The following is a 13,851-nucleotide window of genomic DNA, read 5'->3' on the forward strand; positions in this document are numbered from 1 at the left end:
GTTCGATGCTCCAGAAACCCAGAGACCTGGACTAATAAAACAGAGGCTTGAGTTCAAATCCCACCACAGCAGCTGGGAAAGTTAACTTCCACTTCCATATTTCATATGACACAGAAGGAGGCCATTCTGCCTTTCAGGACTATGATAGCTCAGAAACAATCCCATCCCTCCCACTAATTTTCCTGAAACCCTATTCTCCCAACATTCCCACAGTATAAATGGAGTGATCACCGTGCAATCCTTGTAGAGGAAATATCCAGGGGCCTGAACTAATAATTCCACGGCAACTGTGGAATTTAAATTCAGGTTAAACAACCACAATTAGTCTTGCTACCAGTGACTAGAAAAAATGGTAATTGGTTTATTATTGTCATATGTACCGAGATACAGTGAAAAACTTTGTTTTGCATGCCATCCATACAGATCGTTTCATCACATCAGTACATTGAGGTAGTACAAGGGAAAACATTAACAGAATGCAGAACAAAGTGTGACAGCTACAGAGAAAGTGCACTGCAGGCAGACAATGAGGTACAAGGCCTTGACGAGGTAAATAAAGCTGCCAGATTGTCAGAAAGACCTACCCGGTTCATTCCTACCTCCTTCACAAGAGCAAAACAGCAGCCCTTACCCAGTCTGGCCTAAGCACACCTCTGGATCCAGCCCATGTTGTTGACAACTGAACCCCAATCCAGTTCAAGGGCAATAAATGCTGGCATTGCCATAACACCTTGGTCCTCAACAATGAACCTGCACAGACATGTATTTGTGCATATGACAATAAACTCAACCTTTGAAATGAATAACAGAATTCACAGTTCCTCTCCAAGTCACAGACCATCGTGACTTGGAAATGCATCACAATTCCTTTATCATCATTTTCATCATTTGTTCTAAATCCTGAAACTCCCCACCCAACCACACAGTGAGAACCACCTTCACTGGCCGGACTGCAGCAGTTCCAGGCAGCTCACCACAGCCTTCTCAACAAATTACAGAAGGACATTAAATGCTGATCTTGCCATCAAACCCAAAATCCTACAATAGAAATAAAAACAGGATTCAAATAAATTATTTGCTTTCAGTACAAGCTGGTAGAGCAATATTTAATACATGCCTCACAACTGAGACTAACAGCACATTGTGGGGCTGAGGAACTTGTACCCAGAGTTGTAACAGACAGCAGGTGCCTTCCCCTGAAAGGTATCAGCCGCCTGGCTGGGTTTTACTGACAATCTGCCAGCTTTCCTGGTGATTCCTTTCCTGATATAAGCCTATTGCTGGTTCAGAAATATACAATTACGTTTCTAAACCTTCGCTGGTGGGATCTGTGTTCACAATCCCTGGGCTGCCAACTCAGAACCCCAAGTAAATTAATTATAAAGTTGGGGTATTAAAACCATTCTCATTATTTCAACTCTCCAGACAGTACACTGTCAGCAACAGCAGCTCAGTATATCCAGCTAGCACAGCAGATGGAGCTTGCATCAATCCGGTCAAGAGCAGTGTACTCCTTCAATACATTGAAGTGACATTAATCACAGTTTAGGCACCGAAGGCAACAGTTTCAGTCAATGCACATCAAACACAAGGTCATCCAGTTACTGTACATACATTTCCAAACCTGAAATGCACGTGACAACAGCTCCCTTCCAACCATTCTCTCTAATCAGTAAGCTTCTGTCTCACTACCAAACACGGCCCTGAGGACCATAGTCTCACAGGATGAGAAGAGCCAGTTCCACTCCAGATATGATCATAGAATTTAAACCAATGTTCCCAGTACATTGTAAATGCTGTGGGAGTGCTGCACCGTCAGAGGGCAGTAGTTGTGAGTGTCACAGTGTCAAAGGAGCAGAACTGAAGAAACACTACTCTGTTGGAGGAAAAATACCCATGCAGTACTACACTGTTAAGCTTATTTCAGTAGAGACATGAACTTGAACAGACACAGTAAGTGTTATGTTAAGTCATTCACTGAAGCATACGAGAGAATAGACCTTACATTCAGCATCTACAAGAGCAAGGCCTGCTACCGAGCTGCCCTGCTGTACCACACTGCCCACGGACAATAAAGGTCCACAACAACACCCTGGAAAACGTGGATCACCTCTCACATCCCGAGAACCACCTCTCAACAAAGGCACACACTGATGACAAAATCACCACTACCATCACTGTACCAATGCATGCTTTGATCGATTGAGGAACAGAGTATTTGAAGATCAAGACCTCAAACCTGGTACAAAACTCATGGTCTAGTGGACAGCAGTGATCCCTGCCCTCCAATATACTCCTGAGAACCGGACTACTTGCTCCAGGTACTGGAAAACATTGTCAACCTTGTATCTTCAATATTTTCCCAATTCTCCAGCATGACAATCAAACCTACACCTGCCCCTCTCCCCGTCCAACATCCCAACACTGAGGCCCTGGTTACTCTCAGTTGGCTGCATTGGGCTGGCCACATATTCACACACCCAACACCAGACTACTGAAACAGACAGTATTCGGAGCTCTGGGAGGAGATTACCAGGTAGACAGAGGAAAGGCTCAGGATGTGCTCAAAGCTTCTTTGAAGAAATGCAACATCCTCATGGACTCCTGCGAATCACTGGTCCGTGATCATTCAAAGTGGAGGAGGAGCATTCGAGATGGTATTGAGACCCTCAAACCCATTCATTAGAAGTGGTGGAAGGAGTTCTCCAACTTTCAAACTATCCACTTGCCCTGTCAGTCCCTCCTGTGAAGAAGTCTCCAGTCCCCACACTGACTTCATTAGCCACCTCAGAATCCATAAACACGGAGTAGAAGCAAGTCATCCTCCATCCTGAGGGAGACACAAGAGACTACAGATGCTGGAATCTGGAGCAATAAAATAAACTGCTGGAGGAACTCAGCAGGTCAGGCAGCATCTGTGCAGGCAGAGGGATGGTCAATGTTTCAGGTCGAGACCCTGCATCAGGACTGAGGATAGTTGACCTGAAACGTCGACCATCCCTTTGCCTCCACAGATGCTGCTTGATTCACTGAGTTCCTCCAGCAGTTTGTTTCTTGCTCAGTCCCAAGAGACTGCCAGAGAAGACTGCTGTAAACCAATGGGATTGAGGATGGAACAATGAGTGGTTACACAAGCCATTGTAATCAGATCCACAATGGGGCAACATGCTCAAACCCAGCCTATAGTTCTCCTCACATTGACAACTACAGTCACATCACTGGGGGGAAGGGGGAGGGGGAGTGCAGCAAGTGGACTTCAAGCAATCAGGTACAGCAGAACAGTCTTCGCATAATTTCAGGATGACATTTTTGAAGGGAACTGTATATAGAAATGTAGTCGTTGTTCAGGGATCTCTTGCAGGATGTTAGGGATAAATTTGTCCCGGTGAGGCAGAGAAAGAATGGCAGGGTGAAGGAACCATGGTTGACAGGAGAGGCGGAACATCCAGTTAGGAGGAAGAAGGCAGCATACATAAGGTTTACGCGGCAAGGATCAGATAGGTCTCTTGAGGAACATAGGGTAGCAAGGAAGGAACTTAAGAAGGGGCTGAGGAGAGCAAGAAGGGGACATGAAAAGGCCTTGGCGAGTAGGGTTAAGGAAAACCCCAAGGCATTTTTCACTTATGTGAAGAGCAGAAGGATGACGGGAGTAAAGGTAGGACCGATTAGGGATAAAGGTGGGAAGATGTGCCTAGAAGCTGTGGAAGTGGGTGAGGTTCTCAATGAATACTTCTCTTCAGTATTCACTTAGGAGAGGGGCCTTGATGACGCTGAGGACAGTGTTGGTAAGGTTAATGTTCTAGATCATGTTGATATCAAGAGAGAGGATGTTTTGGAGCTGTTAGAAAATATTAGGACAGATAAGTCCCCAGGGCCTGACGGAATATTCCCCAGGCTGCTCCGTGAGGCAAGGGAGAAGATTGCTGAGCCTTTGGCTAGGATCACTGAGTCCTCATTGTCCACGGAAATGGTACTGGAGGAATGGAGGGTGGCAAATGTTGTCCCCTGATTCAAAAAAGGTGGTAGGGATAGTCCAGGGAATTATAGACCAGTGTGCCTTACGTCTGTGGTGGGCAAGCTATTGGAAAGGATTCTTAGAGATAGGATCTATGAGCATTTAGAGAATCATGGTCTGATCGGGGACAGCCAGCATGGCTTTGTGAAGGGCAGATCGTGTCTCACAAGCCTGATAGTGTTCTTTCAGGAGGTGATCAGGAAGATTGATGAGGGTAGTGTAGTAGATGTGGTCTACATGGATTTTAGTAAGGCATTTGACAAGGTTCCACATGGGAGGCTTCTTCAGAAGGTTAGAGGGCAATGGTACCAGAGGAATGGAGGGTAGCAAATGTTGTTCCCTTATTCAAAAAAGGTAGTAGGGATAGTCCAGGGAATTATAGACCAGTGAGCTTTATGTCTGTGGTGCGCAAACTGTTGGAAAGGATTCTTAGAGATAGGATCTACGAGCATTTAGAGAATCATGGTCTGATCGGGGACAGCCAGCATGGCTTTGTGAAGGGCAGATCATGTCTCACAAGCCTGACAGTGTTCTTTCAGGAGGTGACCAGGCAGATTGATGAGGGTAGTGCAGTAGATGTGGATCCAGGGAAGCTTGGCTGTGTGGATTCAGAACTGGCTTGCCTATAGAAAGCAGAGGGTTGTGGCGGAGGGAGTGCATTCAGATTGGAGGGCTGTGACTAGCAGTGTCCCACAAGGATCGGTTCTGGGACCTCTGCTAATCATGATTTTTATTAATGACTTGGATGAGGGGGTAGAAGGGTAGGTTGGCAAATTTGTAGACGATACAAAGGTTGGTGTTGTGGATAGTGTGGAGGATTGTCAAAGATTGCAAAAGGACATTGATAGGATGCAGAGCTGGGCTGAGAAGTGGCAAATGGAGTTCAATCCAGAGAAGTGTGAAGTGGTATGCTTTGGAAGGACAAACTCCAAAGCGGAGTACAAAGTTAATGGCAGGATTCTTGGTAGTGTGGAGGAGCAGAGGGATCTGGGGGTCCATATCCACAGATCCCTGAAAGTTTCCTCACAGGTGGATAGGGTAGTTAAGAAAGCTTATGGGGTGTTAGCTTTCTTAAGTCGAGGGATCGAGTTTAAGAGCCACAAGGTAATGATGCAGCTCTATAAAACTCTGGTTAGACCACACTTGGAGTACTGTATCCATTTCTGGTTGTCTCATTATAGGAAGGATGTGGAGGCGTTGGAAAGGGTGCAGAGGAGATTTACCAGGATACTGCCTGGTTTAGAGAGTATGCATTATGAGGAGAGACTAAGGGAGCTAGGGCTTTACTCTTTGGAGAGAAGAAGGATGAGAGGAGACATGACAGAGGTATACAAAATATTAAGAGGAATAGATAGAGTGGACAGCCAGCGCCTCTTTCCCAGGGCACCAATGCTCAATACAAGAGGGCATGGCTTTAAGCTAATGGGTGGGAAGTTCAAGGGAGATGTCAGAGGGAGATTTTTTACCCAGAGAGTGGTTGGGGCGTGGAATGCGCTGCCTGGGGCGGTGGTGGAGGCAGGTACATTGGTCAAATTCAAGAGATTACTAGATAAGTATATGGACGAATTTAAAATAGAGGGATATGTGGGAGGAAGGGGTTAGATAGTCTTAGGCGAGGTTTAAAGGTCGGCACAACATTGTGGGCCGAAGGGCCTGTATTGTGCTGTACTGTTCTATGTTCTATAATACAGGTTTTCAGAGCAAAGAGAAAATAGACAAATGATAATGGTTTAATAAAATCAAACTCATGCTCAAACAGACTATTTATACAGAGAACAGATTAATAATGCATCAGAGATTGTGAAAAAGGTGGTGTTCAGGCTGGAAGGCAGTCTGTTAAACTGTGGATGGATTTTTAAACACCATCCGTTTGCATTCTGCAGATCAACTCGGCCACAGCAAGGTCACTTTCTTGAGTTTGACAGACAGAAGATTTCGCAGTCTCTTCTACCCAGAGCTCCCCACACCACCTAAACCAGAATACAAATCAGAACTCAACACCAACTTTAACACTCACAGCTTTTTATAGTCACGCTTCCCACATCATAAAACAGTTCCTCCAGATCTCAATGAAAGACTTTTTAAGACTGAATCCTGGTGTTACACATAAACAAAAGCAGAGAATAAAAACAAGGGCCCGGGCCAGGACTACAGATAGTGGATCACGCGCCACACACACTCTCTCAACCGGCCTGTGTCTCAAACATTAACAACTTTGATCAAGAAAACACCCCGAAAACACGCCAACATTAGAAGGTATAAAAGTTGAGAGAAGCAATTCTGGAGCCTGATCCACAGGCGGATGCAGTGCCAAACCTCATCGCAACCTCGGCCCAGAAATGGACAGAAGCCAAATTCCCAAGGTGACGTGAGAGTGACTGCCCTTGGCATGACAGCATTTGACCGAGTGTGGTATCAGGGAGCCCTGGTGAATCTGAAGTCAATGGGCATCAAAGGGAAAACGTTCCAATTGACGGAGCCACAGCCTGCACAATGGAAGATGGATGTGATTGCTGGACGTCAATCACCCCAGCACCAGGACATTGCTGCAGGAGTTCCTCAGAGCAGTGCCTCAGGCCCAACCACCCCCAGCTGCTGCTTCAATCATCTTCCTTCCATCAGAAGGTGAAAAGTGAGGAGACTTGCAGGTGCTTGTACCATTTTCCATCCCATTCATAATCCCCAGGAAATGAAGCAGCACATACCTGTGTGCAGCAACACACCCAGACAACATTCAGGGAACAGGCTGAGAAGCTGCTGAACTGTCAAAGCATAACTGGTTCTCTCAATGTCCTGAAGAGAAGTATATCTGTATTGGCTGGCAAGGATTATAAAGCACCAGCTGCCATTGGTAAATGTTTTGGTAAGCATGGATGAGCTAGGAGAACCAACCTCAGTAAAACGGGAAGGAGCCCAGGTTACAAGGAGCACAGAGCCTTCACGGGCACAGTCAGGGGCTAAGGTGCAGAGAACCACACTCAGAGTGGCAGGCAGAGACAGAGGATGGATAAAAAGCCAGCTAAGAATCACAAAACTGGAAAAAAGCCAGCTTTCTATTTAAGTTTCGAATTAATTTGGGAAAGCTTTAAAGTTCCTTTAAAATTAACATAAAGTCTAATTGGCTCTGGAAAAATTAAATTTGCCCAGAGAGCAGTAGATGCAAAGAGCAACAGCAAAAGAGGACAGGGCTAGCAAGGTCAAGAGTTACTGCTAGTGTTTTGACAGCATGTGACCAAGGGGCTGAGGAGACAGAGTTTTGACAGAACTTCAGTCTACTCAAGTGGACAAGGCAGAGTTCACCCCTGGTATAGACAGGCATGAGCACAACCCGACCTAAAACCCACCCCAAAACCCACCCCAGTTTACCCTGTCCCCTGCTGCATCACTGTGAGAGGAAGCGAGTACATGGGCAGTGATAGCTTGAGGCTACCCTCCCTCATTTTACTGTTGCTCTTCCACCCCCCCCCCCCCCATTCAATACTTTTATCAGCCTCACACCAGTCACCAACAGTAAGGCTTTGCAGGACAAAAGATTATTTCTCACACCCTACCCCTCACAGACCGTCATACCGAGACAAAGTTAAACTCCCTACTTTGTGAATGAATAAATGGTAACCTGACAGGTCCACTATGTGTGGAGGATTCTAAAGTTTCAGTCTCACTGTATGTACAGGTCATTAACAAGCTGTCTGCTCACGTGCAGTTTCAGTATTAACCCCTCAGTGTGACTCCAGGAGAAGCTGGTCCTCTTTCTGATAGGCCCAGTGGTGCACACATTGAACAGACAACAAGCCAAGACACAGCTCAAACACAATGCTGAAGGAACTCAACCACTCAGGCAATATCCATGGAGGGCCTCTTCCCTCCTCCGTCTGCCCGTCACCCCTCCTCACCTGGATCCACCTATTATTTGCCAGCTCTTGCTCCACCCCTTCCTCTCACCACTTTATACTAGCTATCTCCCTTCTATCAGTCCAAATGAAGCGTCCGAACCCCAAACATCGACTGTCCATTTCCCTCCACAGACGCTGCCTGACCTGAGTTCCTCCAGCATTTTGTTTGTTGCTCCAGATTCCAGCATCCGTAGGATCTCTTGTGTCTCCATGACACAGCTCCCCCGATGTGGACACACACACACGCACCACCACTGAACAGTGTAGCTTCCTACTCCACTGAATGAACACACCAACCGCACTACAAGTTACACCAATTCTATCTGCTCCACTTCTCTTTTCCTTCCTGCCAACTCACTAATATTAATGCCAGTACCTAGGGCAGGTGGAATCCCATGTCAGTCACTCACCCAGTGACAGAGCATGAAGATGGGTTGAAATGAAGTGGTGATCTCACTCAGATATGCTCAGCCCCTCTTCATCTGCCCTCAGATGTGCTCAGGTTTGATCAGTGGTTTGAGATAAAGTACAACAACCGCTTGCATTTACATACAGCGTGGCCAACAACGCTAACGTTAGGCAGGGCAGCAGGAAAACGCCACTCACCTGAACAGGACACTGCTCCCTCAATAATGGACTAATTGTACATCACTGGAGTGACCTGTTGCCTCTAAGCTGCAGCTACAAAGCAGCAACTGGAGAAAGGTCTCCACGGTGCAGAATATGAAAAGGGTTAAATGTAACTGGGATTCCAGCTGGAAAGTAAAGTTGCTTTGGAAAAGAAAGTGCATAAATTGTAGTCTGAAAGAAGTTTTACAAGTATGCTAAAGGAAACAGTAGCAGAGGGATGACACAGCTTGGCAGCTCAATAGCCTCCTGCCTTCTAGCCAGATTCTAAAATTCTAATACAACTGGAGCAATTGTTGAAGGTTGGGAATGAAATGTGGCTGCAGTCCTGCAGGAGAATGCTGCACTGCCTGTGACATGCTCCAACTCCTCCCTTCACCTTTAGCCACTGACTCACAAATACTCCTCTTAGACTGCAAGGTCCCACCCAGGCTTTGAATGCTGCAAGGGTTAATCAGACAACCTCAACCCTCCTTTCTAATCAACTCATTATTACATCCCCACCCCTGAGCTGATAACACTTCCACAGAGGGCCAGCCCCCTCAGATACCTGCAGCAGTTTCATTTCAGAGATAAACAAATCCTGGTTTAAAATCCATAATTCCTGAAAGCAAGTAGCATTCTGAAAGTAAGGCACACGGAGTGTGGATTCTCCAGATCCCCCAACACCCCCTTAAATCAACTCCAGTTAACGGCATATGTACAATGTCCAGGAAGGATTGTGGAGACACAGCACATTGACTCAATTAGTACAGAGCTACTCCGTTTCAACATAGTTGAAGCTTGGTTAATGGCATCTCCCAATATCCAATTAACTTCATCACTTGGATCCAGCTCCTAAACACCACCTTTCCCAAAAACTCCCCAAAGGCTATTGCTACTCTTTGCTGGTACCCAGGTAGAGTCAGAGAACACTACAGCACAGAAACAGGCCCTTCAGCCCACCTAGTCCATGCTGGCCCCATCTTCTGTCTAGTCCCATCTACCTGCACCCGGACCATATCCCTCCAAACCCCTCCCATCCATGTACCTATTCAAACTTCTCTTATATATTACAATTGAACCACATCCACCACTTCTGCTGGCAGCTCACTCCACACTCACACCACCCTCTGAGTGAAGTAGTTCCCCCTCAGATTCCCCTGAAATATTTCACTTTTCACCCTAAACCTTATGTTCTCTAGTTCTAGTCTCAAGTCTGCAAGCATTCACCCTATCTATACCCCTCATAATTTTGTATACCTCCATAAGATCTCCCCTCATTCTCCTACGCTCCAGGGAATAAAGTCCTAACCTATTCAACCTTTCCCTATAATTCAGGTCCTCAAGTCCTGGCAACATCCTTGTAAATTTTCTCTGCATTCTTTCAAGCTTATTGATATCTTTCCTGTAGGTAGGTGACCAGAACTGCACACGATACTCTAAATTCAGCCTCACCGATGTGTTAAGCAACTTCAACATAACATCCCAACTCCTGTATTCAATGCCCTGATTTATAAAGGCCAATGTGCCAAAAGCGCACTTTACCACCCTATCTACCTGTGATGCCACTTTCAAGGAACTATGGACCTGTATTCCTAGGTCCCTTTGTTCTACCACACACCTCAGAGCCCTACCATTCATTGTGTAAATCCTAATCTGCTTTGTCCTCCCAAAGTGCAACACCTCACAGTTATCTGCATTAAATTCCATCTGCCATTTTTCAGCCCATTTTCCCAGCTGGTCAAGATCACGCTGCAAACTTTGATAGCCTTCCTCGCTGCCCACTGCGCCCCTAATCTTGGTGTCATCCACAAATTTGATGATCCAGTTTACCACATTATCATCTCAATCATTAATATAGATGATAATGTGACAGAGAGTGTGGGCACACTCTGAGAACAGTTTACCTTCTAATGATGGCGGTGGCCCTTCAGCTCTGACCTGATGGTGGTGGCTCTCTCCAACGACAGCGACAGGCTCACCACTCCTACACTGGCTCATATTCTGTCCCTCAGTCGAGGAAGTCCAACCATTGCTCCGTCTCTCTGATTGTGATTGATCGGTTTTCTGTGGCTCTTTGACGCCAAAGTGTTTTTTGCGAAAGTGGGCAGTCAGAACCTTCCACCAGCTGCTTTGTTCAGAGTTTCTTTTTGGGGAATGTGCAGAGTTCCCTGTGGGAGCCTTAACCATGGCGGGAAAAGGTGGAGGCTGCACCGGCCAATTCTTACCTTCCTCCTTCGTGCTGAGCTCCTCTTGGTTTAGTGAGTCTGAGGGAGATGGGCCTGTGTGCCCATGGGGCTGCAGTCTTCGTGGAAAGGAGTCTCCAACACTCTGTGTCCTGACTCTGCTGCCCTCGGGCTCCTTTTTTGTCTCTGGCCCTCTCCTCAGTCGGAAGCTCAAACTCCTCCTCAGTGATTTGAACAATGCCTTGGAGTTTTGGGTCTTGAGATCGGTTGCTGTTTCTTTCACAGCCCCAGCTTTTGGAGTTGAGCTTGCCCATCGCTGACTGGACCATCGATAGCCAGTTCGAAGAAAACGTCCACTGTCAGACCTGGTGACTGTGCTGCTCCGCTGAGTCTCAGCAGCAACTGCAGGCTCAGCCTCACCTTGTGCAGTGGTGTTGTTAGTCTCAAGGAAGCTCATACTGAGAGGTCTACGTAACTCCTTCCTGCCAGTACGCACAGTTACTGCCGCCGTTTCTCCATCCTGTGTTGAATGCTCCCTTTCAGACAGTGACTCAGGATCAATCCCTCTTGCTCCATTTACTTCTGCTAATTCCAGCTCCAGGGGTAACCCAATCCTGTTCTCCGGGACGCAGATGCTCCTGGGCCGTCTCGGTCTATTGCTGACAGATTTCGGCGGAGAAACGACCATCACACTTGACAGCTTCCCAGAGAACCCGACAGCGTCACAGGGGTTGGCCTCCTTCCGGAGACAAGCCGCCCGGCCCTCAATTGGCCTCTTAAATTTAACCTGTAAAGCACTGGCGATATTTACCTGTTCAGTCACTGCAGGCAAGCCAGCAGCCTCAGCCTGTTCACCAGCAGGGTGGCAGCAGCGACACTTCTTTGCAGTGAGATTACACTGAGCCTGCAGCATCTTCCTGTGCTCCAGTTAACCGCCCCACACCTCCAGCTCTGTCAGCGTCCCCAGAGGCAGAGCCACACAGTCGGCCAGACTGCCTGAGCTCAGCCCTTGCTCACGGGGTGCCTGCAGCCCCACATCAGTAGAGCAAGAGCGCTGCCCCCCTGCGAGCCCACTGACGCTCGGCACCAGCCTAGTGTCCACTGCGGCCGGCAGTTGCCTATCAGCAGCTGCTGCATTCGGAGCCTGTCAGGCGACTCCAGCATCTTTCACTCTCAGCCGATTCATTGGGTGCTGCTGTCTCCCAGCTCAAAGGAAAACATTCTTCTCCGCTTGAGTCACCTCAGAAACAGCAGCCAACCAACTTTAATAACAATCCGCACAGGGAGGGTCAGGGAGCTGCCACTGAACGGCAGCTACCAGCTACAAGTCCGCCCAGACGGGGTCTCCCACCTTTCTGTTCAAAGTCAAAATGTTACAGCACGCAGCGGTCTCTCCACTCAGCACAGCTCGTCTCAGCAGCGATGGACTCAGTGCCCTGCACTGAAGTTTCTTCCCTCACTGCAGCAGCCAGCACTGCTGCCGAGAGCCTGAGGCTGCAAGCCTCTTGTTGTGGCTTGCACTGAGAACTGCGACATGTCAGCTCTTTCTGCCTCAGACCTGGACGTGATTAGTTCAGAAAAACTCTCTCACACACTGTGCCTGCATGCCTGTACCTTGCACTTTATCTGTCAACAGAGGGAGAGAGAGAGGGAGGGAGGGAAAACGTGGAGTGGATTCACTTCAATCCCAGTGCCTACTCTCATCCACCACAGGAACCGACAGACAGCACAGTGGGGTCAGGGCAAAGACATCAGGTCACTGATGACAGAACAAGTAGCAGGAGAGAATCCTGGTGACTGGGGATAAAAACAGAAAGTGCTGGAGACACTCAGCAGTCAGGCAACAGAAGCAGAGGAACAGAGTTAATATTTTAGGTTAAATTCCCTTCAATGGGTTGGTTTCTATTTGCAGAGAAGCTGCCTGACCAGTATCTTCTAGTTTCAGATTCCCACCATCGACAGCCTTTTGATTTTCAACTCCTCACAACAAGGGGCTGCGCCTCAACAGACTGTCAGTTTCATCTGCTCTGGCCTCCAGCCCAAGCTCAGACCAGAAACCAGACAGGGGAACCCGAGATAAGTTGAAGGAAGACCCAAGATCCGTCAGAGGTCTGAGCTCCTGTACTGTCCACACCTGGGGATCTCAGCACCTAGAGAGTGGTTGTGATCCGAAACCCATTGCCTGCAAAGGTGGTAGAAACAAGAGTAACTCAGATTTCAAAGGGGAATCCTCCAGGACATGAAGGCAATTTTCAGGGCAATGAAGTACAAGCATAAAGTGGGATTGCTGTCCAGGGACCCAGCACGGACTCAATGGATCAACTTACTTCTGTAACTGTGCTGATAATCTATGGGCAGTACAGTTGACGAAGAGTGCCACACTGTCAGTTATGCAGCCATTTCCTCGACACTAAGTCTACCCTCTTGGGCAGAAGAGTAAAAATCCAGGGCACTATTGGGAAAACAAGCAAGTTCTCCTCTGTGTCCTGTGGCCGATGCTTGTTCCACTGTCTACATCACTAAATCCAGATCATCTGGTCATCATCACATTGTAAGACCTGCTGTGACTCGATGCACATTTCCCATGTTATAAGAATTTTATACTGCCCTTCACCGCACGTAAAGTGCTTTGGAATGCCTGGGCCATGAAGTGTGCTCCTTCAGGTAATGAAATGGAGTACAGGGGATGGAAATCAGTGTAGCCCACAGGTGATCCTGTCTCTATTCCCAAAATTCACTGAGCAATCCACATCTTCTTCCAGGAAACTCACTCAGTGACCCAGCTATGTCCCAGGAATTTTACACAGAATTAGCTCTTTATGAGGATACAGTGGACAGGCAAGGCTTTTATTGCTGGAGTTTGGAGTCATGATTGCAACATACAGTACATTGTGCAAGTACACAGCTCGCTGAAAGTGTCAGACAGGTAAACAGGGTGGGGAAGAAGGCATTTGGCACACTGGCCTTCATCAGTCAGGATGTTGATGAGACCGCACTTGGAGTATTGTCTACAGTTTTGCTTGCCCTGTTTTTGGAAAGACATCATAAAACTGGAAAGAGTGCAAAGAAGATTTGTGAGGATGCTGCCAGGACTCGTGGGCCTGAGTTCTAGGGAGGGGTTGGGAAGGCTGGGACCTTATTCCTTGGA

At 47.5% G+C, this 13,851-nt stretch overlaps 1 protein-coding gene across 5 annotated transcripts in view; it reads right to left on the reverse strand.

The window, feature by feature from the left end:
* The window catches only part of agap3 (ArfGAP with GTPase domain, ankyrin repeat and PH domain 3), a 432,488-nt gene that overhangs the window by 217,667 nt on the left and 200,970 nt on the right, over positions 1-13,851 (reverse strand). For 2 of the 5 annotated variants that reach the window (XM_052023938.1, XM_052023941.1), the window contains exon 1: positions 10,746-12,044. The exons of 1 other annotated variant lie outside the window; for it this stretch is intronic. In XM_052023938.1, the coding sequence (XP_051879898.1) occupies positions 10,746-11,616 (871 nt within the window). In that variant the 5' untranslated portion in view covers positions 11,617-12,044. 2 more of the 5 variants (XM_052023940.1, XM_052023942.1) reach the window with 2 other exon arrangements.

This window comes from Pristis pectinata, chromosome 9 (genome assembly GCF_009764475.1).
Source record: "Pristis pectinata isolate sPriPec2 chromosome 9, sPriPec2.1.pri, whole genome shotgun sequence".
NCBI lineage: Eukaryota > Metazoa > Chordata > Chondrichthyes > Rhinopristiformes > Pristidae > Pristis > Pristis pectinata.